Source organism: Perna viridis, chromosome 14, assembly GCF_037379345.1.
Source record: "Perna viridis isolate PV_CMFRI_1.1 ecotype Kerala chromosome 14, ASM3737934v1, whole genome shotgun sequence".
NCBI classification, from domain to species: domain Eukaryota; kingdom Metazoa; phylum Mollusca; class Bivalvia; order Mytilida; family Mytilidae; genus Perna; species Perna viridis.
This window is the reverse complement of record NC_142458.1, coordinates 29,011,067-29,037,847: the sequence shown is the minus strand read 5'-3', so window position 1 is coordinate 29,037,847 and position 26,781 is coordinate 29,011,067. Positions and strand designations below refer to the sequence as shown.

At 32.9% G+C, this 26,781-nt stretch overlaps 1 protein-coding gene across 3 annotated transcripts; it reads left to right on the top strand.

Moving 5' to 3' along the window:
* The first annotated feature begins 376 nt into the window (after positions 1 to 376).
* Positions 377 to 26,288, top strand: LOC148598911 (uncharacterized). 3 transcript variants are annotated; one of them, XR_015918310.1, is made up of 4 exons: positions 377 to 449; positions 5,005 to 5,100; positions 18,290 to 21,504; positions 22,365 to 26,288. XR_015918310.1 is itself a non-coding variant. In XM_088560072.1 (3 exons), exon 3 carries the CDS (start codon positions 18,305 to 18,307, stop codon positions 19,286 to 19,288), a length of 984 nt encoding a protein of 327 aa, XP_088416198.1. In that variant the 5' UTR covers positions 377 to 449; positions 5,005 to 5,100; positions 18,290 to 18,304; the 3' UTR covers positions 19,289 to 26,288. The 3 variants fall into 3 exon arrangements, 2 of the variants coding, with proteins under 2 accessions (XP_088416198.1, XP_088416199.1); XM_088560072.1 differs by having other exon boundaries at positions 18,290 to 26,288; XM_088560073.1 differs by lacking the exon at positions 377 to 449 and adding an exon at positions 600 to 728 and having other exon boundaries at positions 18,290 to 26,288.
* The last annotated feature ends 493 nt before the right edge of the window (positions 26,289 to 26,781 follow it).

The window sequence follows — 26,781 nt, the reverse complement described above, 5'->3', positions numbered from 1 at the left end:
GACCAAAAATCCGTTTTGTTTTTTCTTTCTTTTTTTGGCTTCTATGGGAGCTACGCGCCTTCGTCCGACGTATCTAGATGCTCATGCGAATCGTTTTATTCTCCTGTGATATTTTACCAATGTATTGATCAACACAAAATACACTTTTACGGCAAGTGGTAAAGGTTTAGGACTTAGATTTACATCCATTTTTGTTCTGTTTGGTCCCTAAAAAGAAGGAAAAATAAAGGAAATAAATCTTTATTATGTTTTATTTTTTTTTCTAAATCTATCATGAACTCCTTCAATAAGAAAGAACTTAAGAAAGACAATTTACTATCCTAATATTCTGTTTGTTTGACAACTTACGGTGATATTATACTACTTGTCTGGCTACAACAGACGCATGCGCTATTCAATTGTTTGAGTTCCGACTATTATCATCAACACTACAGTAGAACGCATTTAAGGTAATTATTTTAAACCTTATATTTACGTTATTATCGTTAAAAAATATATTGCTTTAAAATCAACTGATGTTTTTAGCTGGCATATTTTGTGCATATATACGCCGATTCTAGAGTTGGGGGGTAGTTTAGATTTGATTATTTTTTTATTTTATTTGCATGTAAAAACGCCTTCCCAAGAAATCAATAAACTAATGTACGTGTGGTGATGATATTGTAATTGTGCATCACTGCTATTAACTAACGGTAATGTAACAGCATATCGTCTAAACTCTGCTTAAAGTAAGTACCATTTGATCTCTTCCGTCAAATAGCTATATATAGTTTACACTGAAATAATGATGGTATATACACTTGAGTCTGTATATAAAGTACATGTATGTTAAGAGCAATTATTAAACTAAAAGGGATCCATTACTCTTTTTCATGTCATCATTGCCATCATGTTTCACATATCATTTTTCATTGAATGTACCATCTATACATTTTGTATTTCATTTAAATATTTTGAAATTGTTTATGTATTTTGCGGGGATAATGAACGATAAAAATATTGTACGATTAACATAAATGCGTCATAATATATACTATTTATAAATTACCGGTTCAACCTATTTCATGCAGTTTGTGGATCAAGTTGTGATAATAATACAAAATAATGAGAAGTCCTTAAACCCTATCCACTTTACTATTACATATGCAATCTGTCACTTCAGTGGGTTTTTCATTTATATGTGTATATATTCCTATGTTTGATCAAATCAACGATGTTAAATTACTACTGTTTAAACTAGGCTATCCATTGTTTACAAACATACATTACAAGATAAAAGCAAATATAGTACCACCGACCAGTTTTTAACTTTTTATTTTTTTGTTGATATTGATATTATTTTTTTTTCGTTTTCCTATCAATGATGTATTTCGGAAAAATTCTCAGAAACCGTAAGGCCCATTCATATGAAACTTTACCTTACACATACCCGGTACTATATACAATTGCAAAGTTGTACCTTACAATTTTCAAAGCACAAAAAATTTGCCTTTTGAAATAACTACAAAAGAAGGAAAAAAAGCCAAAATGTAGGCCATTGCAATATCTCGGACGCTTATTATTTTACAGTATCATGAAGAAAATTTGAAAATGATAAGTTGCCATTGGAATTGATATCTCCTGATATAATTTTGAAATATGATATGCAAAATCTCAATTTTTGATTTTTATTAATACGTTTTGAAATTACTTTAACCCGCCACATTTTTTTTGCGCCTGTCCCAAGTCAGGATTTTATGGCCTCTGTATGTCTTGTTTCGTTTTCACCTTAAGTTTATTTTATGTTACTTGATAAATTGGGGGCAACTGAATCGCTGTACCTGTGTATAAAGATGTTTTGGTGTTAGTATCAGATTTTCCTGTGGTATAAAGGAATCCTCGTCGTTCATTAAAGATCAATGTGTGACCTTGTGCTGGCATTTCCATTCCAGTGGTGTTGTCTCTTTGACATATACACCATACCTATTTTCGTTATGTTTTAAGTGTCGGTGACTTATTCTGTTTACTTCCTCTATTATTATTATTATCATCATTATTATTATTATTATTATTATTATTATTATTATTATTATTATGGTTTCCAAAAAGAAATTTGGAATCCGTATTTTTTTGCTTGTTTCTTCTTCTTCTTCTTCTTCTTCTTCTTCTTCTTCTTCTTATTATTATTATTAATATTACAGTCCTTTAACCGATCCGTGCAACAATTTGATGGATCGATGACTGTTGACTGACGGATCGATGACCGGTGACCGATCTTGTCGCACTTTGTTATGTAAAATGACCTATGATCTGATTGAAATAGAAGATATTTAAACTTTAAGTGTAAATTGATGTTTATAAATCCATTACATTTTGTAAATATGTGTAAAATTGACAAAGAAAACAACAAAAACCGTCAAATACAGTGACCGTGGTCACGTGATGCAATGACCGGTATAATGGATGGGTTTGACGGATCGATAACTGACTGGAAACTGATTGGTGATCGATGGCCGATCACAATTTTTGTTGCACGGATCGGTTCAGGTACTGTATTATTGTTATAATTATTCATCTCTCCGCGGGCGAAGTTTTGTTCAACCCTAACCTGTATCAGAAACCGTAAAGCGGAGTTTTATAAAAAAATCATATATATATATATATATTATATATATGCTGCCCATCGCCATGGCAACCGATTTTCCTGCCAAAATTTTGAATTGCTCGGATTCGGATCAAATTAAGTTTTCAGGGTTGAAATGATGTGCCGAATCCACAGTTTTAGGTGTCGACATGATTTATAAATCGATGTTGCCATGGCGCCAGAATTTAACGGCAAAATATCAAATTGTTTCGATTTGAATAAAACATGGTTTTGTGGCGATAATGACATGCCAAGTCCATATTTCCAACTTAAAAGAGGACTTAAAAACGCTGTTTTCATGGAAACCAGTATTGGCACCGAAATTTTAAAATGGTACTGAGTTAGTTTATTTTATAAAGAGCAGATGATATACCCCATTCAGATTATGCAGTTTCGAGACTTCGTGTAATCACAGATGAGGCGGGTTATCATTTTTGCACTTTCTGCTCCAAACTTTTGCCCAACAGGGATCACAGAAACCGATTAGCGGAGTCTTGTAAAATTTATCACACATCTGTTGTACCATCTTAAGTTCTGTCTAAGCGTTTAAAGATTTCGAGAAAGACAGCCATTTGAAAATGCCTGCTAAAAAAGGGAAAATGTCAAAATAGAGAACCATGAGTTTTCTTGGAAATCTAGGTGGCAAGTGACATGAAATTTGGTAAAGAATTCAACATGCCGAACAAGATTATACAAAATGCCATTACATCGTTTGTCTGCAAAACAAATGACATCGTTTGGACAAAACGTGTTACATCCAATGTTTGTTATCAGAGATAGACGTAGAAAATAATATCTGTAATATGACTAATACTGTTACATCACTCGACAAAGAAGAAATAGCGAAAAAAAACATGAATCTGTTTTTTCCTCTCTTGGTCTTTCTACTAAACATGATATGATTATGATATACCATTTAAGTACTGGATTCCTAATTAAACTCCGCAAGAATCCATACAAACACTGCTACGTGGCTGGATCTGCAAAAAGGCACCAACAAGCCTTAATCAAAAACTTTTATACACACATCTGCCAAAAAGGGCCTACCGCCACACTCTTACTCCCACAGTGGTAATAATTTAATGTGGATCCTGAAACATTCAAAAGATCCTTCGAAAATCCTAAATTCAAGATTTTATCAGAATACATCAGTATTAAAACCTATGATTTTTTAACTTTTTTATACTTCTATATGTATTCCCCTTACTCAGACAAAGTCAAGATTCAAACTTATACATCGTTGTTAATCAAAAAAAGAAAGAAAAAGACGATACACCTAGAAGTATATATGTAGCTCTTGGTAGAGATTCCTCATACTTCGTAAACGTTATTCAAAATCATCTTCCAAATATACCGAATATGTTTTCAAATGCTTGTATTTTTGATCGACATATATTTGTCTAGTGTGGAGCTCGCGTTTTTCAACAAACGGTCGACATTCAAAAAGGAAAAAAATGGTGCTCCTCTACTTGCTATTCTTCACTATTTATGGTACAGCTGATCTGATCCAAAAGAAGGAACATCGTTTGGCTAGATCTCAGTTTCCGCAATATGGATGACGTATTATCGGTAAACAATTCTAGTTGCAGGGATTTATACATAACATCTACACAAAAGAATTTGAAATAAAGGATACCACAATTAGGCCTATCGAACAGGGTTATGCTGGTACCAAATAAAAGTAATCACTACAGAAGTATCATGGTTGTCATCATGAAGTCGTTGATCGTTACGGTGTATCCATTGGCTACATGAAAACTGATTTGTTCAACGTGTCATAGTTTTCTTTCACTTTTGTGTCTATCCTAGATTTGACTTCTTTAAGCAACTCGGCGTGTGTTTCTAGAAAAGCAGAGGACGCTTTCACTACCGATCCACCTGGTCCATGCTTCCAGTTTTAGTGGAATCTGAATTGCTTATTTACTTTTGTTACTTTGTATATATTATTTGAATTATTTTATGTATGATATTAAGAAAACTAAGCTATAGGAGATAAAATGACATTGAGTCCATTTTTTTGTAATTTGAGACGATTCGAAAGTTGCTGTCACCATTGTAAATATTCCCGTTGAAAATTCAAAATGCCTCGATTTGAATGAAATTTTATTTTTATGGGGAAATGATCAACAAATGAGAATCAATATTTGACAGTTTTGACACAGGTTGGAGTCACAAATTAGGTTTTGGGAGCCTTGCATGATCATTTAGATCATAATCCTCACTTGTTATGTTCCTCAGCGAAATGGGCTATAAACTGTTTTTACTATGTTTCTCATTATTATAATTAAGGTATTTCCCATTTTAGTGGGAAGACCTTATTGTATTTCTTCCGACTTTCAATGGAAATATCTTCAAAACATTTAGTATCGTTTTGATTTTAGATTTTGAAGAATTGAGAACACGTATTCCTGTAATATTTGTGCTAAAAAAACTTTTAAGCAGACAGAAAGATTATCACGCCATAACAGACGTCACATGTAAGTAGTAGATAATAATGTATATGTAACCATTGTATTGTTTCATTTAATAGAACAGATCAATATCAACGTAAGGAACATGCACTACCTCAAACTTGCGCCTGAGCAAATTAAGACGATAGAAACTTGACAAAAGATCCTAATAATTTAAAGGTTTCGAATTGTATAGTACAGACTTTATGCTGAAGGAATTGCTTTATTTGAGAACTACAGTTTTTGAGAAGTATATACAATACTTCAAAAGATGTGATCAGACATGCCATCAAAGATCAGGACATGATGAAACGGCATCTTTCAATTAAAATGAAAGTGACCGGGTGTAACGGAGACACCTGAGCCTAATGTTCGTGGGAAATATTGGTCTGGTATAAAGTTTGAAAATATAGATGTAGGGCTAAAAAATCGACCAAGATGATAGTTAACTCATACAACGAGTATCAAAAGCAAGAAAGTGGTTGGACAGTGCATAAAGTTTTTGATTTAGCCATACACGAGTCATGCTACCGCCAACAGAATGGCTCGCGTTATTAGGGTAAAAATGCCACTCATGTGTCACTCATGTACCTTAAAACACATATGAAACAGATGTGTCACCTGTAATGCATGTAATACTTGCAAAATTTACAGTGTTACACATATGTTCTAATGCATACATGTCATTGTTTTAAGTGTAAACATATTATCATGAAATGGATGCTTAAATATTGTTGAAATAATTCTCTCAATCTGTTCTAATTACATGATAAATGCTTATTTGCATTTTGATTTTTGTCTGTAGACCACAGACTGTGGTTAGATATTAATGTTATTGGTACATGTATGTCTTAATACAGGTAAAACATACATGTACTTGTACATATACACTATATATTTGACACCTACAATGCTTTCGAACAAAAGGTCAAATTCCTGACAGTAAGTTTGTATAGGTTAATGGAAAATAAGCCTTGTACATAAAGTCATGTTTCAACTATACATGTAAATATTTTCAAAATAGTCTTATATAATGGGTACAAGTTTAAGCATAAAGTTGGTTTTATTTCACTCGTTGTGAATCTGCTTGAAAGAATCGTTATTTATTATTTGTGTGGTCATTTTAACTACATTGCGTTCATTAAACTGTAATATAAAATAATTGTATTTTTTCTTGTGGACGACGTTAGGTACATAACATATTTTAACTTATAGATTAATTGATTGATTGATTAATGGGGTTTAAGGTCCGAGCAGTAATATTTCAGTTATATTCAGGTGATGAACATGAACTGGATAAAAAAATTAATATAAAATGACGAAGAAATGAAAAATGGGATAGGAGACAAGGAGAATAGGGTCGAAGAATTTTGATTGCCACTAGAAAAATGGAGGAATGGGAAGGGTCGGGCAATTTAGTCTCCTTTGGTGGAACGCAAAGTTTCCTATTCCTATCGAAAAGCACAGCAGTGTTCTTTAACGTGAGAGGAACGTGGCATCTTTCCCAACACGGTGTACCACTATGGTTTGTGGTATGGTTTTCTGTATTATAGCCTAACAACCCCAGCATGTAACACGCCAGGAGTACCCCATCCCAACACATGGGGGATTCAACCCAGTTACTCTATAGACAGAGCACCTAGCCTCCGCCTATGTTTCTCAGCACTATTTATTCGCCTTTTACGACAAGCTTAGCGCTGCTGCAGGCCTGTTCTTTTGAAACACGGACCTGCACGCGGTAATTTGAAGATTAAAGATGGCAATATGTTTACATTGTTTCTCTGACCTTTGCCATTGAAATGTTATATGGAGACAAATCTGCAGACATTCGAAGCAAAATAGCAAGTGTGAATTCATGTATTTTCTACAAGCATATACTTCAATAAGTTGCAGAATAAGTTTTTGGGATTGATACAGCTAGTATGATATAAGTTAGACACCAAAACATGATATAATTGCACGTCTGGGTGTTGTTATGAATGATAAATACCGTTACTTGTCCACACAAATATTTTTGACTTGTTGAAAAAAAATATGTTTCTTTCAGAGAACACATTTTTGCCTGATTGAAAATTTCACGGTACGAAATTTGTACTCATAAATTAACAAAATCTTTTTCTATCATTTGGAAGCCTTAGATTTGGGATTTCATCTTGTTAAACAGTTTAAAATTTGATTAAAGGGAACCAAGGTCATAGCGGTAATCAAAAGAATGTAATCCAGGAACAAAGACCAGACATGGAAAACAGACATACACAACAAAGAACATAAAGTAACTAAAATCATACATACAAAGTAACAAAAGTAAATGAGCAACTCGGACTCCACTAAAAACTGGCAGCATAGACCAGGTGCACCGGTAGGGTAAGCGTCCTCTGCTTTTCTAAAAACACCCACTGAGTTGCTCATAAAAAGTCAAGTCCGGGGATATGCTCTGGCATAACGTATGAGTTGTGATATGAACACTCCATACGCAGGAGCCGAAGGGATTAAAACTAAGGAATTAAAACTAGTTACACCGTCACTGCTCTTAGTTCTCAGTTTTCCTGTGCCGGAAATATGAGAAGGGAAAGTAACTCAAAACATATCGGTAAATACACCCCTTCCGTAACGTTAGTCTAGTAACACGTTTTGCCAAGCTTTAAAAATGAATGACTTTGATTTTTTTTAAAATGAAATAACAAAAATGTGAAGTTAAAAATTCTAATCCTACCGAATACAAAAGAACAAGTTACAATCAATATGCACTGAAATCACTGAAAGGACAACCGAAAATGGGTCGATTTGTAGCCATTTCTCGCGCGCGTTCTGCCATTTTTCGAAAAGAGAAGTTAGAAATGCAATCCAGACAGTCTTCTACGATTTACACTTGAGCCAGTCCTATTCGTAGATAAGTATTTATGGATAATTGGAAGTGAGAAACCCACATGTTTGATACAATTGTGAATCCTTTTTGGATTCGCGTTACTTCACATATAGTACGTTCCAACTTTTCGTATGGCACATCCTTCTGACTCCAATCCGACATATCAATATCCAAATAAAAGAGAGGAGGGTTGCAGGATCAGAGGAAATTCGAACTAGTACAAAAGTAGCTAATGGGTAAAAATTTAAATTTTCTTTCAACAAATATATACATGCTGTGTTCTTCATAGGTTTTTAATTTCTCTATTGCTGTTTTGATAGATTTCCAATAAAAAATATGTTGTTTATTTACACGAGTCCTCCCAATTTGATGACATGCAGAATTCATGCAGAAATGTAAATGTAGTAATCCAAGTCTGATTTTGCCTTTCGCCGACATGATACTTTGTGGTTCATGTTTTTTTTTTATTTAAGGAGAAGAAAACCAGGACAGTTTATAGATCACAGTATGCAGCACTACACATACTGTAAATATGTACAGTTACTTGACTTGCTTAGGTTAGAGGATTCATTGATGTTTGCACTTAAAAAGGGGCATTAATATCAGAGGGATATGGAAAAGAAAGGGTTTGTACATCTCGTTCTTGTTTCAGTTTCCCTTCCGGAATTTCTAATATAGAACGTAATGAAATCCGGAGACGGATCTGCATTTTATCGTTTACTGGAAAATCGAAATGCTGCATATCAGTGCGAAATTAATCCACTATTTTATGCTTTTATTGACATTTTTGCTTTGGGCATTTTCTTGGCATTTTTATGCTGTAGAACTAGATATGTGTCATTTTTTATCTGTAGTTTTACCCAAAAAGATATTTTGCTTTTAATATTGAACCCAATGATATTTAATTACTAATCCAGAAGCATTTGAATGATAGACGAGGGTCCATTCTCATGAAACCAGGGGGTCACGTGACGAGATATACATACCTTATTTCTGAGCATATATTAACTTTGTCAGTAAGTAAACATGCACGTGTAAAGTTGCAACAGGTAAGAAAAGGAAATGGTTGGTAAACAGTGGTTGATGAATAGTGTATTATATGTATAAAGAGGTAGAGATAAAAAAAAAAAAAAAACGTAAATACTCTAACAGGCTAATTCGTCTAAACTGATTTACCTGAAGTGAAGTTTACTGCACTAATTACATTTTATGAGATGTTGAAAAGAAACTTATGTGGCCTAGCAGCAGGCAAGCATTGTTTTACTTTGTTTGTCCATTAGGAAAACTTGCCACAATCATACTGGAATGTGTAATTTTTATACCCATGCATTATTAAATATGTGCAATTTATATTACAGCAATAGTCATGGAAAAGTTATTTACATGTATGCCTGTCTTACTAGAGAGGACATGGTATACCAATGTCCATCCTTCTGTCTGTCTAATACATTTTAACTAAAAAATGCTGTTATCATTATTTGTAAAATTTTGTTGGATTGTTTTTTTTTCAAATGAGAGCCTGGCTCAGATTTTTTTTTTATGAATTCTGATTTTTCAGTTTGGAGGTATGGGATATTTTTGTTGTTTTTGGACTCTGTCTCACAATCTCTTGCAGCAATGTCCATGAAACTTTGATAATTCTTTATTTCCATCGATGTAAGTTCTTTATTGACCTTTATGTCCGTCTGTCCATACATGTTAACATGTCATATTGTAACATGGGGACCGCTCAGTTAAAAAACTTCAAACTTTACATATTTCTTTGTTATGGGAGTCTTACTAAATGTATTATACCCCCAATCCAATGAATAAGGGCTATATTGCAATCACCTTGTTTGTTAGTCTGTCAGTTTCACTTTTCTGTAGCAGATGTCTCTGCATAATGATTGTACATGTATTATGCCCCCCTTCATCAGAATCCTGTCTCATTTACTTCATGTTCATCAATTGACTTAATTATTTTAGGCGGTGCATTTTGGAGATTTCCGTAACTGATTTCTCAGCTTGTATAGGAGGGAATGTTTAGATATTCTAATTAGGTATTCTTTGTATGACATACAATGTAGCATGCAACATCTTGTTATTTTACATAATTGGATGGTAAGTTTTTGAGTTGTAAGAATTTACGTAAAAAAAGAGGGATGGTCAAGATATTACATGTATATATAACCTATAGCTAAAAGCTGCCTGTTTACACTAATTGCATTGAAAATAGCATGTGCCTTGTGAGGTTTATTTAAATACCTTGCTGTGCAACGTTGGGGGTTAGAAGGCTATGAACAAAATATAATTGGATTTCCTCTTATTTACAAAAGGTGGTTTTCATGCAAAACTCATTAAAATATTAATATAAAATATTTAGTAAGTTACAGTGACCACTTTATATGTACAAGTAAAGAAATATGATTCTCTTCCAAAAACATGCTCACTTGTGCAGATTTGGTGTCCACGTTTTCAGTATAACACATGTGCACTAAGATTTGTGTGTAGGTTTTTTTTTGCATATGATCTATAAGCTCATTTTTGAATTAGTGGTACATAATGTATGTTACCTAAAGAGATGTTTAATAACTTTTGAAGGCCTTAATAGAATTTTACCAAATTTGGACAGTTGAAGGCTTATATGATAAGAAAGAATTTAAATATGAGGACAGTAGGTGAAAGGTCAAGGGTACATGGGCTTACCAAAATCCATTTTTTGGGAGAAAATTGGTTTCCGGAGATTATCTGATCGCCATCATATAAATTCACAAAACTTAGACATTTGAAAGCTTATAGGGTAAGAAAATGATATTCCTTGAAATTTTATTTTATTGCAAGGCTGGGGACCTGGATCACTCTGGCTCTTGTTTCTTTCTGAAATGAGTAGTCTATGCAAAAATTTGGTTTTAATAGAAATGATATCAAAGGTGGGGTGATGAAAACTGCAAAGTGTGCTATCAATAAAATATGGCACGAGTGTCATTTTTTGCATCTCTTAACATTTAATTACTTGTAAAACAACATTATCTACACATTCACAATGCTATAAAGTCAACACTATCTTACATTTTATCAGTTTTTACGAAAATAAATGCTAAGCCACCCCCCTTTCTAACTCCATGCCAATACCTATGACTTTTTTCTATTTCGTCAACCAAAGACTTGTTTTGGATGATTTTCTGGTAACATTCATGTTTTCACACTAAAATACAGTGTATCACAAAAGAAATTGTTGAATAAGTATGATTTTTTTTAGAAATTTGAATTCTTATAATTCATATGGGAGCTGGACAAACATTGTAATCCGCATTTATGAAATCTCATTTTTGTTCAAATGTTCAAACGTTGTACTTGCTAAGGTTTTTCCTGACTTGGTAAAACTAGCAGATTACTACAAGCAGTTATGAACCATTATCAATGCAATGAACTAATTACTAACGGAACAAAGTACATTTCTTCACTCATCATGCCTTAAAATTGGTCAAAATCTTAGATTTTTGTATTAATCTATTAAGCCATTTTGGGGGTATCCTGCAGAGAATTGGTGTGTTTTTTTTAACAATCAAAAGACATGGAACTTTCCATTGCTCAAATGATCCTTACGATAAGGCTTACAAAAGTTCGCAGGAATCAAAGTTGTCAGACTCTTACTCGCTCTTGATAAGCAAAAAATCATGTATTTATCAGTTTTCAGCCAATATCTTAAAAAACTATAATAGATAGAATAAAACTTTTAATTGATGAAATGATCCTTATGATGCAAATTTCCTACCAAAATCTTCTTTAGTCAAAATTGTTAGACATCTCCTTGTTAGAGTTATTGCAATTGAAATGGGCAATAATTTAACCAGGTGAGCTAATTAGGCTCCTGGGAAAATTTCTTTACATCATGTGACAGATGATTGGTTTATATATTTTATGGATCAGTTAGTTATTGCAATTGAAATGGGCAATAATTTAACCAGGTGAGTTAATTAGGCTCCTTTGAAAATTTCTTTACATCATGTGACAGATGATTGGTTTATATATTTTATGGATCAGTTTGTTTTGGTTTTTCATTTTTACACTCATTATCTAAATTATATGCATTGTTAATTCAGATATTTATTGATTAACTTGTCTATCAAATGTACTACGTTATTTTGTTTTAGTGAAATACAAAATGTTGATCTATCATTTTAAGCTCTAAGTAAATTTAAAATGGTACTTTTTGTCATTATTTTTGATCAAAATTCCAATATTTACATCAACTGATTATCCATTATTGTATATAACAAAACCGCGATCAGGTAGGTCATTGATGACAGATTCATCAGTGATTACTGTGGTAAACATGTAAAACTCTATTTCTTTCCATCATCAGGTCCCTGCCACTATGTTGTCATTGGATGTAAACTTTTGATATTTGTCATGTGGGTATATCAGATGAAGCATAATGATCTTTGACCTTGAACCTTAAATTCAAGGTCAAATTATGCTACACAGATTTATGTCCAGGCTGTAACTTTGCTGTCTTTTAGTGTAGGCATATTGATACTATCATAGTCTTGAGGGTACATATATATCAGGCCAAGAGCATGTGTGGCAATCCATCAAAATCAAGCTGGAGGATAATGTTTAAGTCGGAGGTGATGACCATAACCAGGATAGAATTGGGGAAATAAAAAAAATCCTGGTTTCCGCCATTCTAGGCCATAGATAAGCATTTTCCTCATTTTTGAATGAATTGATTGTTTCTTATATTTAGTAACAAATTTTAAAGTTCTCTGACAACTTTCATTCTGGTCATAATCATATATGCTTTGTCAAACATCTAATCACCACAGAGATTTTAATTTTCCTGAGCTGAATCAAGTTTGATAATGTTTTGTCCAATAAGTATTTGCCCTTTTACAGTAATTTCAACACAGTACAGCCCTTTGTTACAGTATATCTAAATATTATGCAGCATAACTTTATGAAGACTCATTTTTGGGGTTAATTTTAACAGATTATCTTTATATATTTATACAGGGATATAGTATAATGATCAACAGGAAACAAATATGGAGTAAAATAAAGAATCCAAATGATGAAACCTGGATTCGTAAAAGCAGAAATCCAAGAATCGATGAGGAAACCATATTCTTGTTTATACATTGTTACTCATGAAGCACTTAAATCAGATAATAATGAATAAAATTGGCACTAAATTAAAAGATACAATACAAAGGCAATGTTGTTGCACTTGATAACAATTATACATGATGAACCATCATGTTAGTTGGATAAGGAGGACATTTGGAAGTATAAAGTAGATGTACAGTCCTTGCACCATGATTTTCACATGACATAATTACGCATGTGTCACATGTGTATTCTTTCACACATGATAGATGCATACGAAACGCTTGAATTACATATGTGATTCATGCGAATCACATGTGTTTTTTTTTACACATGTATCAGATGTTTGGCAAGAAACGTCTCTCACATGCTTGTGACAAACATGTGAAACACATGTGTCACGAATGTGCTCATGTGTGGCATTTTTACCAGTGTATATTCCACTATCAATCAGACTGAGATCAAAGCATGCAACCATCAATGTGAAGAATAGACAACATGTATTGTGGTCAATTCTATTTGCTTCGCATCAAGATAAATATAACTCAGCTTGGGTCAACGAATAAAAGACATATACTTCGTAGATTAGATTGACAGGTCAATCGTTTGATGATTTCAGATGGAAAAACATTCCCTTTTTGATGGATCAAAGTCTTAAACATATTTTTAGCAGAACAAAAAACATAAAACAAATACTGGATGGCCATATACCATACTGTCAAACAGGACCATAAAAAATAGAACTGCATACAGAAGATGAAAATCAATGGCTATAATATAAAGATGCACGGATACAATTACGTCATCCACACCAACTTTGTTAGCTCACAAAAACCTATGAATGATACAAAAATCATCGACCACGAACACAACAACGCACTCACTGTGTTGATTTGCTAATAAAGCGGTTGTCGGTCTGAATACAAAATCTTCAAAAAAAAATCTGTTGCCTATCACGGATTAGATGCTGTTGAAGATTTTTTGGATGGAGAAACAGGAGTACTTTGAACACAAATTCAAACTGTGTAAACCCATGACTGACGGCAACTGGCAAACCTTTACGTATGCTACACATTGTCATATTTTAACTTTGACAAAATAATTAGGCTCAAACAGAGTACGAGACCATCGTGACGTGACCGGTAGACTCAGCACTCAGAGACAATAACATTAACTTCAACCTAACCGATCGGATTTCGGAGATATATCATAATATTCGTGGTTAAGATAATCATCTAATTATGAAGGCTGATGAAAAAGTCAATAAACAATTGAAATTCATTTTACAGATATGGGTGAAGTAACAGAATTTTCTCGATTACAACAATTGGTAATTCGCAATGAAACAGACAAAAAAATTGTTTTAACATCTGCTGATATTCTCGCCACCTTTTCATTTGAAGCTACTTTCTGACACGTGACAATGTTTACTAAGGAATGGAATGAAGGGCAACATACATTTGTCTACTCGATACTGTTTGAAAACAAATAGAAAAGACTAGTCATATGGAAAATTTAAATCCAATAAAGAGCTATCAAATTTAACAATTAAATGAAATCGAGGTGATTTAAAACATTTTCTGTAGAGTACTGTGAACAACTAAATAAAACAAAGCAAGATTAAAAACTCACGAGTTCGCAATACATGAGTTTGATATGAGTTCATATGTCCACCAGCTACACCACGTTTTCTTTACCAAACTAGAAGTTTCATCATTCGACGACAACAGCTATATTCTGGGAGATGGAATTGGTAGCTTTGCCTATGGACATTGTGGTGAATATATAACCAAGCTGACATTTATTTTCTAAAAACGGGTTCAGTCGTATTTTTGGCCCGAATGTGATATGGATTTGTTACGGCAAGATGTTAAATTATGTTAAGACATTAAAGAAACAAACTCAGCACCAGTCAACCGTATCCGCAGAGCAAAAAAGAAAAAAAAGAAAAAAAAACGTATCCATCGAGCAGTCAAGCATATCCACAGCCATCCGCACACGTTATAACTGATATGGAACGACAAATGGTCACGTATCACAGAGTGAAATGCAAAGTCTAATCTCAGATTGCCAAAGATGGTCAAGGTCTTGTCGTAATACGATATAATCAGAAGAGGGAAAATTGGATAGAAGAAAATAAATAATAATTAGAAAATAAAAGAAAGTCTTCACCAATTATATTGACTGAATGCAAAGATAGAGGAACGAAAAACTAAAACACGTGGAAACAATCAGTTTTCATGGTGCAGATGGATACACCGTAACGATCCAGGAGTTCATGATAACACAATAAAACTTCTGCAGTGACAACTTCAATCATGTAGCAACATAACCCTCTTCCTTAAAGCTTACTGTAAGAAGTCTGGCGCGATACAAAAAGTCTGCGTAGTTTCGGCAAGCTCTTGCATAACGTATGAGTTGTGATATGAAAACTCCATACGCAGGTGCTGAAGGGATGTTGCCACAGATAAAAGGAAAGTTGACAATTCTGAATGAAAATTATCACGTGTGTCGTAAAAGTTGGTCAATAGTTTACCTTTACCACCAATCTCTTAGTGTAGGTCAAGATATGAGATAAGAGATAAGACTTCACAGTGTCTGCAGTATCCTTTTTTCGAAAGTTCTTTTGGGTAGATGCGATATATCAAATTCCTGAAAATAGGATCGTTTAACGATAATACGTCATCTACATGCATATAGCGGAAACTGAGATTAAAGTATCTAGCTAAACTATGTTTTTTCTATCGTATCAGATCAGCTATTAAGTCAGCCTCATAAGAGTGAACGAATAGGTCAGCAAGTACAGGAGCACAATCTGTTCCCATTGGAATGCCGACTGTTTTTTGAAAAAACGCTTCCACCACACTGGACAAGTATGTTATCGATCTAAATTCCCAGCATTTTGGAAGTATCTTCGTTTGTATATTTGGAATATTGTGTGAAATTATTTTTTACAAAGTATGAGGAATCTCTACTAAGAACCATACATTTTTATCTTGTTTGGAGAAACTACGATGAGTCGGGATTTTAACTAAGTATGGGGAATAGAAGTATGCAGTGTTGAAACATCGTAGGATTTATGGCAATTATATTCTGGTAATAATTTTGAATTAAGGGTCTCCAAGAGATCTCTCTGTATTTTTCAGGATCCACATTAAATTAATACCACTACGGTAGTAACAAGTGTTGCGGTAAGACTGAAGACCCTTTGTGGGTTGTGAGTGTAGAATTCAAAATTTTTGAAAGAGGTTTGGTGGTACATTTTGCAGATCCAGCTATGTAATACTGTTTATGTTGATTTTTGTGGAGTATAGATATCCGGTATATAGACAGTAAATCACAATTATCGTCCTTGGTAGAGAGACCAAGAGAGGATAGAATCTATAGTTATCCACGATCTCTTCTATGGAGAGTAAAGTGGCAGAATCACTGAAAATTCGGGGAAAAAATTATGATGTTACGGGACGTTATCCGATTTTAAAACGACATTTGCTTTAAATAATATCCGAGAATTTTAAATGGCATGTCCGCAGCGATGAGTAAGAGCGGAAACGAACCACTGCCGCTGCGTGGAGATTGCTAGAGAAGTGACAAAATAAATGACCCGGTGAAATATTCAAGATAGTTAAATGAATATTGGGAGGTAGAATCAAGTATACAGACTCAATGACTAAATTATTTAAGGATCCTTCTTTGGAGCTCCTGAAAATCGAAATGAGGGATAAGATCTTTGGAATGTAGGCTAAAAAGCAGAGGCAAAGTGTCGGATCAATTTTTTATACGTCAAATGGTAACATTGGCTGACGAAAGGTCATGTATATCTGCTCGTGATGTCGATAATATTTCTAATGAAGAAAATGGCCGTCCGTCTTTGTTGTATATCTCGACGCATTAAAGTCAATGATAAATATAAATGTACAAACAGTTTGGGATGGTAACCTGTCCCTACTAATCTAATGAACGATAAAATAAAAGTACTGAATATAATATATTCTTATTTCATAGCTCTGATGAAGTGTTCTTAACACAACAAAACTCACCCAAGAACAGCAAAATTTAAAAACTTAGTACTGAATTATGATCCGCCATAAAATTGTAGATGAATAGATGAAAAAAAAGCAAAATTATGAAATTTAGCCGAATGGCGTTAAAAGACTATATTTCGTAAGACATTTTTTTATGTAGAAAATATAGAGCGCATTAGTCGAACTCAATGAAAATTATACGAAAATAGCCCCTTTTGCCATCACAAGATTTTTTTGTTCATAACTTGGAAAAAAAAATATACCCAGATCCTGTAATGTTTGTGAAAATGCTTTAAAAGCTGTAGAAGTATGACTTAATTGTAGCTTGTATTTTCTGTATATTAGTATTAATATAGTATTTTAGCTTTTCAATGGGCAAATACTAAACGTCAAACAGTAAGTTTAAACTACGGCAAAAAAAAACCTGAATCTATTGTAAGTGAATTCTACTTTGAATTATGTCAATTGTGGATATAAAGCTATATTTAGGCACTCACGCAAAAATGTTCTATATATTTTCCTTCACAGAAAGTATCATATCGTACATTTTTTTCTAACTTTCAAATTCTTTGGAAAATTTAGGTTTTCTAAACATCAGACACATTATAACTGTTGTAAAATATACAAACATAAAATAAAAGTAACTTTTTTCATCTTATGTGTTCGTAATGTTCGTATGAAATAATAAAATTAGGAGTTGTGGTATGATTGCCAAAGAGATAGTCGTCCATGGAATGCACAGCAATGAACAATTAAACTTCTACAGGTCAACACACGGTCTTCAATTATGGACAAAACCCATACCATAAAATAATCTGTAAAAGGTCCAAATGAGAAAGAAGTACCATTATTCATAAATGAGGAATATTTTATAGAAAAAAAGTCATTTACAAAAAAAAACTTGCCCGGTGAAGGGAATGGCAGGTAATTTGTCTGAACATAAAACTACTTGCATAATGGTTGAAACTTTTATTCTGAATTTTGGAAAAAAAAAATGCTAGCTTCCAAAAAAGGTGAGGACCCGGTTGTTTAATAACTAAGCATGCACAATTATTGCACCCATCCCCATGAATCTATCTTTGTTCAAATGTTTTATTTGACCTTCAATCAATATTCCCCTAAGTTTTATGCGTTAGACCGGAAATTTGCAAACAGCTTTCGATTATGCATTTACTTTTATGCACCATGAGCTCGAGTTTTAATAGGACAGTCTACAGTGGGGAATTTTTTTTTTCAGTTGCAGACTATAACCATGGGAGAAGAAGACGGGAAGAGAAAAGATCTGCTGTTCTTCATGAAATGTCTGGTCAATGTTTTGGTCTTGGCCTTCAATATTTCTTTGATTCTCCTGATTCTGTGTAAACAAAAATTACGAAAACAAATGTTTTATATGAGAGTGCTAAACTTATGCTTCTCCGATCTTATTGTTGGTGTTATTGTCCTGCCCTTCAACATCAGCTACTTCCAACTGCATAATTACACTTGGCTTCATGGACACCATATGTGCCAGGCGTATCTTATTGTGGATATTACACATTTCGGCTTCTCTGGTTTAGTTATAACAACACTATGTCTGGACAGACTTCTTACGAAGGCTTTAGAACTCCATCCCGAAAAATTTAAATTCATAAAGTACTCCCAGATTTGTTTATTTGTACTACCATTTTTGTTTACACTGTGTGCCTTCTTGCCGTTGTTGATGTCAAGCATTGCAATTACAGACGTTGTGTTTCCTCAAATTTGCGCTTTAATCATTCACGACCATATGATTGTTCCAACAATCATCGTAGCATATCTTGTCCCCATTATAACAATGATTTTAACAACAGTTGGAATGTTGGTCCTTTATTGTGTAAAAAGACCAGTGTGGTACCAAATATCCGATTCAGAGGAGGCTACAGAAACAAATACAACAACTATAAGTAACTCCCGGTTCAGCTTGATTGCTACACTGATGGTTAGTTTTGTCACTATTCTATTTTGGTTTCCATATTTAGTATTTGTTTTCATAGTAGCAACATGCCGAATGAGGTCTTGTGTTCCTGGTTTGGTGGTTTTTAAGGTAACCTTGTTCTTAAGTACACTTTCATCGCTTTTCACCCCGTGTCTGTGGATTGTTGATGATCAAATCAGGTCGTCCGTCAAAGGTGTTATCAGACGGTTTCGCCTTTTTTGTCTTCCACAAATAGTGCGTGAACGCCAACACATGGAACTAAGGGATACAGATGATTTGTGATCAGAAATAAACTTTTTCATTTGTACATAGTCATGGCAAATGAAGCGATATCGGCTTAAAAACTGTTCAAATGGTTCGTTTCTGGCAAAGTCTTTGACGCTTTGTGTTAAACGAGTTAGAGGAATTTGAACATGTCGTCTGCAAGGAATTGTGTCGTCATGTATGACATATGGAGTGACCTAATATAATCTAATGTAACAATGGAAAGAGTGTTCAAGTATGGAATCATTAAAAAAACAAGAATATAAATAAAAACTTGACACTATGAAGAGGAAGTTCCTATATGTATTTGTTTTATTTGCCTTATTTATATATATATATATATATTTATATATAAAATCTAAAGGAATCTGCCAACGAGCAAACTTAATGGGTATCGGATCGTCCAGTCGAGACGATGCAGCACAAACAAAAATAATTATATATGTCTAAAGGATTGTACTACGATACCGATAAAGATGTTAACATACTATAATAAAGTGTATAATGGGCAAAATTTTCAGTCAACAAATGACCTTCTTCAGTGCCTTAAATAACCTGAGTGTGTATGAAAGTAAATGGTCTGTGAACACAACTCACTACCTAATCAGGTGAATACCTGTGACGTATAAACTTTTACCGACAGTAACAAAGGTCTTGAACATTGTGCTATAGACACACGTTGTGTGACAAAAGGTGTAAATATTGCAACCAAATGCACCACTCGTCATCATTCACCAGCACAGTCACAGGGAAACGCTACAAAATATTTTGCAACGTGCACTGCAAGAGTGCTAATGTAATATATTTGCTCCACTGTCCCATCTGTGGCCTTCAATATGTTGATGAATCTAAACAGCCTTTTCACAAGCGCTTGAACGGACACAGGAGCGACCTAACAAAAAAGCCTTTACTCCTGATGATTCAACACTTCAGATTACCTAATCACTGCCTCGATGATTTCAACAAAATGAAAATCTTCATCGTGGAACAAAATACGACCGGGAGCGATCTACAGAGAGTGAAGCGGGAGGGATTTTGGATAAAAGAACTCCGTGTTTTACACCCACACGGAATTAACAAAAAACATTAAGTTCTTCCTATGTTGTCGAGTTTCTTATAACAGTGTTTGTAAATATTTTTATTTTTATAGTTCAGTATTCAAGATCAACACAAAACGTTTGTCTATAGCACAATGTTCAAGATCTTTCAACGTCAGCAAACAGATAATGTTATGAAGTTGTTCAACAAAGTGTTATTTTAGTTAATGTGAATGTTCTTGATCAATAAAGTTATCAAGAAATATATCACTTTTTCACAACCACGTAAAATTGAAATCATTATTTATTTTAAATTTGAAGAACAGATATTCTTTTGAATCTCGAATTCTGGATTTTATTTGTGATGTCTACAACCAAAGTTACGCAGTTTTGATATTAATTTGTTACCTTATGTACCCGTTATGATTTTAAGAAGGTTGCGCCTTTGATATCTATTAAAGATTCGCGTTAGAAGGATAACTAATTGAATCAATGAATGAATTACCTTTATTTGCACACAGCATATACATGCTATTGCAACAAAATGGACCTAAATATAATGACAGAAAGCACACAGAGAACAATATCATTAAATCGAGGTATTTACACAATTATCGCATTAAATGAGTTTTAGTATACCAAGCAGCTTTACGGTAGTTACAAAGTTTAACTGTAAGAGAAGCTTGAATCAGTCCGTAAAACTTATGAACAAGAAAATGTTGGCAGAAATTGTATCGGTAGAAATCTAAAAGCAGGACAACCAAGTACAAAGTGGTATTCATCTTCTATATCTCTTATATTACATGTACAACATCGATTATCTCTATTAATATGTAAAACAAACGACCAGTGTCCACATTAAACATTCATTGTGCCATTTCATAATTTAGTTAGTAAATAAAAATTATGCTGAATGTTTGAATTGGAAAGAGTGAATAACCAAAATATTTTCACTAGTGCCAAAGAACGTATAGATTTAATGAGTGTGTAGAGCTTGTTCCGCGGAATATCTAAATCTTCAAGCGTTCTTGACACGAATGCTTATGTTTTGATTATACATGATAACCAATTTATTATCATATTCATTACATAGATTTTCTTCATACTTTATTGATATTTTCAAAGTGAATTTTGAATTATGTGATGGGCGGATTGATATCAAAGGTGTGACGTTTTGGCGGGAAGAAGTTAGAGAGAGTAATTACCGTATTAATTTAACAGTGTGAATTATGGAAATTTATTATACTGGTAACATTAAAAAAAAAAAAACGAAAACAAACAAACAAACAGACAAAATACTGTGCTATCTATTGTAATATGTATTTCTTTCCATCAAAAGACATTGTGTTTGATCTTGTCAGATAAAATATTTGAAAACAAATTAACCGGATGATAATTTTTGGCAAAATCTGCAAAAGACTATCTTATGAACAAAGCATATAACATTCAATTTTGCTAACCTCTTTAAAATTCAAGTACGTATATTCAAAAAGAACATTTGATGTATATCTATAAAGCTATTGAATTAAAAAAAAACAATCATAGAAAATATACAAATGAAAAGTTTATAAAAATCATCATGGATTTTTGTTATGTTTTCAAACAACCTGACTGTTTAGGTCATATCTAGAATATCGACAACTATCAATTGTGCTATTGCGACGTTGCAGCTGAAAATATTCATAAAAAAATGTATCACTAACAGCACATTTCACCCGTTCGGTGATACGTATCTCCCTTGATTTTTATATATCTGTGTATAATGATTGATTTTAATCTTCAGTTGCGGAGATATTGATACTTGCCCTGTCATTTATTCCTTTTTAAGGAAAATCATTTCTTGCTTCTAGAACAGTTTTAATTTCCTATTTTTCTGGTTTTGAATTTTCTGCAAATCATTGAATCTGCAAATATTGAATTTTTTTTTCAGACGATTGAATTCATCATTGGTAACTATAAACAATTAACCAATGTGTTTAACAAAAAAAAAAAAAAAAAAAAAAAAAAAAAAAAAACCTACAGTCTTACACTTTATATTCAACATTGTTTCTTTGGAGTTAAACTCCGGCATCAAGGTCATAAGTTTATGGATGCAGTCTATGACTTTGCTATGAATTGGACAAAACAAAAAGAAAGAGTAAAAGAAGAACCAGACTAAGATAACGAACAACTTCATAGAAAGATGATTTCTTTAGATAGAAAAAAGTAAGTGTTCTTTAAAGTTCGAGAAGTAGACATCGTATTTCTCTAGCATTGAAGTTGCAGAAGAACTTATTATTCTCAGTTTAAGCCTCTTGAATTCCAACATTTTCTCGATCTTTCTTGAAATAACCGTGGTTAATAATATTAAGAATTTATACTGAAAGACATGAAAGAAAAAATAAAACAAATCTTCCCAAATCTTGAGATAAAATGTGATCTTTAGTGTCATTCATACTTTTGTGGTCGTCTGCACAGGAATTGCATAAAAGTTCAGGTTCATCACAATCCATACAAAAAGCCACTGCTTCTTCCTCAGGTTCAAGCTGTTCACATATGTCATACATATACTTTTTGACTTCCAATTAACAAACATATTGTGCTTTGTGATGCTTTGATCTCTTACAAACGCGATGTTTCCTTACACAGTTGTCACAGAAGTACACTTTCGGCTCGCATGTGACGCAAACGTGCGCAGCAATCTCATCACGCCCATTTTTGTTTTTGCAAAGTTGACATATAGAAAACGAAATATCTAGATTAAAAAATACAAAAATTGATAACGAATCTTCAGATTTTGAATTAATGAACCATGCGACTCGATTTCAGACCATTTGTTAAATAGAGGGTTAATACGTCTTTTTTTTTAAATTCCATCAAAGTTACTCGGTATTTTTTATAAAAGCTTTATATAAGTGTGCCATATCGTAGACTGGGTGATATAATACATCTACATCAACTTCGTATTTGAGAGGAATATTTTACCTGAGCTTTGCGCGCAGTTTTTCTGATGAAATTTTCAGGTTATGATATTTAAAAACAAATGAATCAATATAAATTAGATTAACAATGTGATAGTACTTTAAACATTCACATACTGTTAACAACAGATCACAAAAAAACAACATCAAGTCATAAAAGTGATAAATAACTAACAATTAAAGACCCAGCTCTTGATTTACTGAAAAATTAAGCTATGTCTTTTAATTTTACATATATATATATTATCGATTTCCTACTCTTCGATAAACCTTACATTGGTGAATGGATTCCGTTCACAAATCTCAAGAATTTGAAGTTAAAGGTACAATAGACAAATCTTTCGCCGACTCAATTTAAGACTTTGTTAAATTTTGACAATTTTATTATTACCGTTATTTAGATATATGGGTAGGGTAGCGTTAGAAGGGATATTATAATGAGTTAATATCATTTTTTATCTAATTTTAACCGTTTTTTTTAATTTATGTGATCGTTTATGAAAGCGGACAAACAAACACTGTAATTAACCCATTTTGTCGCAGTTATAAAAAGTCCCTTCCAGAGACTCTCCTGAATAAAAACGAAAATACTGCATTAAAGCATAGCAGCGCATATTGACGGTTTTGATGACGTACGTGTTTCTTGTCCGGAGAATGCCTCCAAATTATTCCTGAAAGTAATTTAACTTGCAGCAATATCTTTATTCAAATTTCTGAGAAAAAATAAGTATTGAAAACATAAAACGGTCGTATAATAATGAGTAATATGTATGGATTTATCTTAAGTTTATTTGAATTCTTGTATTGTTTTATCATGAAACTCTAAAGGTATGTTTTAATCTTAATCATTTATTATTTCGTTCCATGTCAATGTGTATTCTTATTTTTCGGCAAATACTTTCTGTTCTTTGCTATAGTCAGTTCAAACAAATGATTTTAATTTGAGAACAATACAAAACATACAAAACTAGTTTGTTTACACCAAACATTTTTCTTAGCAACTTTGATATTTTAACATTTCAAAGAGTTATTTCAACCCGATCCATTCAACTGCTGGTCACATCTCGTGACCACAGCGCAATCAATGTATTTTACGTTTTTTTCTTTTTTTTCTTTGTAAATTGTACATATATTAAAATAATGTAATAGATTTAAACATCAATGTATAATATTATATTACATTTCTTTTATTTGAAACATACATTACGTCATTTTACATAACAAAACTGCGGTCAGATCGGTCACCGGTCAACGGTAATTGATACGTCAAATCGTTGCGCGGATCGGTTCAAGGACTGTACCTAAGAGTAATAAAGGCAACCAAGGTTATAGCAGTAATCAAAAGAATGCAATCTAGGGACACAAACCAGATATACTCAAGAAAGAACATACAGTAACTAAAATCATACATACAAAGTAACAAAAGCAAATGAGCAAGTCGGACTCCACTAAAAACTGGGAGCATGGACCAGGTTGACCGGTAGGGTAAGCGTCCTCTGCTTTTCTAGAAACACCTGTCGAGTTGCTCATAAAAAGTCAAGTCCGGGATAGACAAACGAGGAATGGTAAACTATGACCCGTTGAATAAATCAGTTTTCATGGTGCAAACGAATACACCATAACGATCCATGAGTTCATGATGACGACCATAAAACTTTGGTAGTGATGACTTTAATCTTGTAACAACATTATCCTGTTCCAGAAGCCTATTTGTTAGAGTTGTAGTGCGATACAAAAAGTCTGCGTAGTTTCGGCAGGCTCTGACATTACTTATGAGTTGTGATATGAACACTCCATACGCAGGTGCTGAAGGAATGTTGGGATGAAAGGGAAGTTGACAATTTTTAATGAAGTCATCACGTTTGTCGTGAAGTTCGATCAATAGTTTTCCCTTACAATCGATTTCTAAATGTAGGTCTAGATATGAGACTGACTTAACAGTGCCTGTATTATTCTTTATCTCAAGTTCATTGGGGTAGATGCGATGTAACAAATTCTGCAAATTAGGATTGTTTAAAGATAATAGGTCATCAACAGAGCGGAAAGTGAGATTAAAGGATCTGGCAAAACGGCATTTTTTCTTTCGGATCAGATCAGCTATTAAGCAAGTAAAGGAGCACAATTTGTTCCGCCACACTGGACAAATATGTTGTCGATTAAAAATTCCAGTATTTTATAAACATCTTCCTCTGTATATTTGGAAGATGATTTGGAATTATTTCTTACAAAGTACGAGTAATCTCTACCAAGAACTACATATTTGTATCCAGGTGTACCATCGTTTTTTGGAATAACAACGATGTATAATGTTTTTAAGTCGGGATTTTAACTGAGTATGGGGAATAGCAGTACATGTATACAGTGTTGAAAAACTATAGGTTTTAATGCTATTATATTCAGATAATAGTCTTGAACTGATTGTCTCCAAAAGATATGGAAAGTTTCTCTTTTACTTTTTTGAATATAAACTGCACAATATTGATAATGCAATATAATACAAAATAGAACTAATATCTACATGTCTTCTATATTCAAAGAAACCTTCGGGGCAAGTAGTTAATTTTCTTTTTTTGTATGTAATTATTTTTTTCATTTTTGCCGTTTGTGCAATATGTTTTCAATTGTTTAAGTGTTTTACTAACAGTTTTTTTCACAAATAAAGACAAATTTTAACAAAACATTTCAGATCGAATCTACGTGCATTTGCAATATACATGATTGATATTTGTATAAAAATGTCCCCGAGGGTGTTCAGAAATCAAATAGTCAAATTTGTCTTACCCCGAATTATATTAAATAATATTTATTATATTTATCAACAAATGCTCTATTATATATTTCAGAATGTATGTTAGTAATTTTCAAACAAGGATGATACTTATTTATTCTTTAAACCATCATAAATATACAAACATTTCAACAGACACCAAGTGAATTTGAAAATATGAACAACCGTCTTTTCGTCGATAAATATAAAAACAATATATAATCCTATTATTTCACCTTAATACGTGTCTTGAAGCATTCATCTGCTAAAACGTTAATACCTTTGTACGATAAAATATGATTTGTTTAGTTATTATTTCTAATGTGCAGTCATTACTTTTCTTTACAAAGGACAATATATCGGGAATTGCATCTTTTCGGAAAACATGAAATTATATACTCATTCATTTAAGTTAGGTCATGATCTTGCTTTGCTCATCATTCATGGTTAGAACATATGTGCAACATGATATATACGCTCTCTCTCTCTCTCTCTCAAAAAAAAAAAGAAAAAGAAAGAAAAAGAAAAGAAAAAAAGAAAAAAAGAAACGCAACACTAGAACAAAAATTCCATCGACTCCACAAATACCAATCAGCATTTATCACAGAAAAAAAGATTCCTTGAAATCTGCAATTTGTCAAAGTGTCACTGTCACTTAAGATAAAACAATATCGCAGTTTTATTTCAATTAACACAACTTAAATATCAATATTTGTTATATCATTTATTTGCCTGTAGTATTCTTTG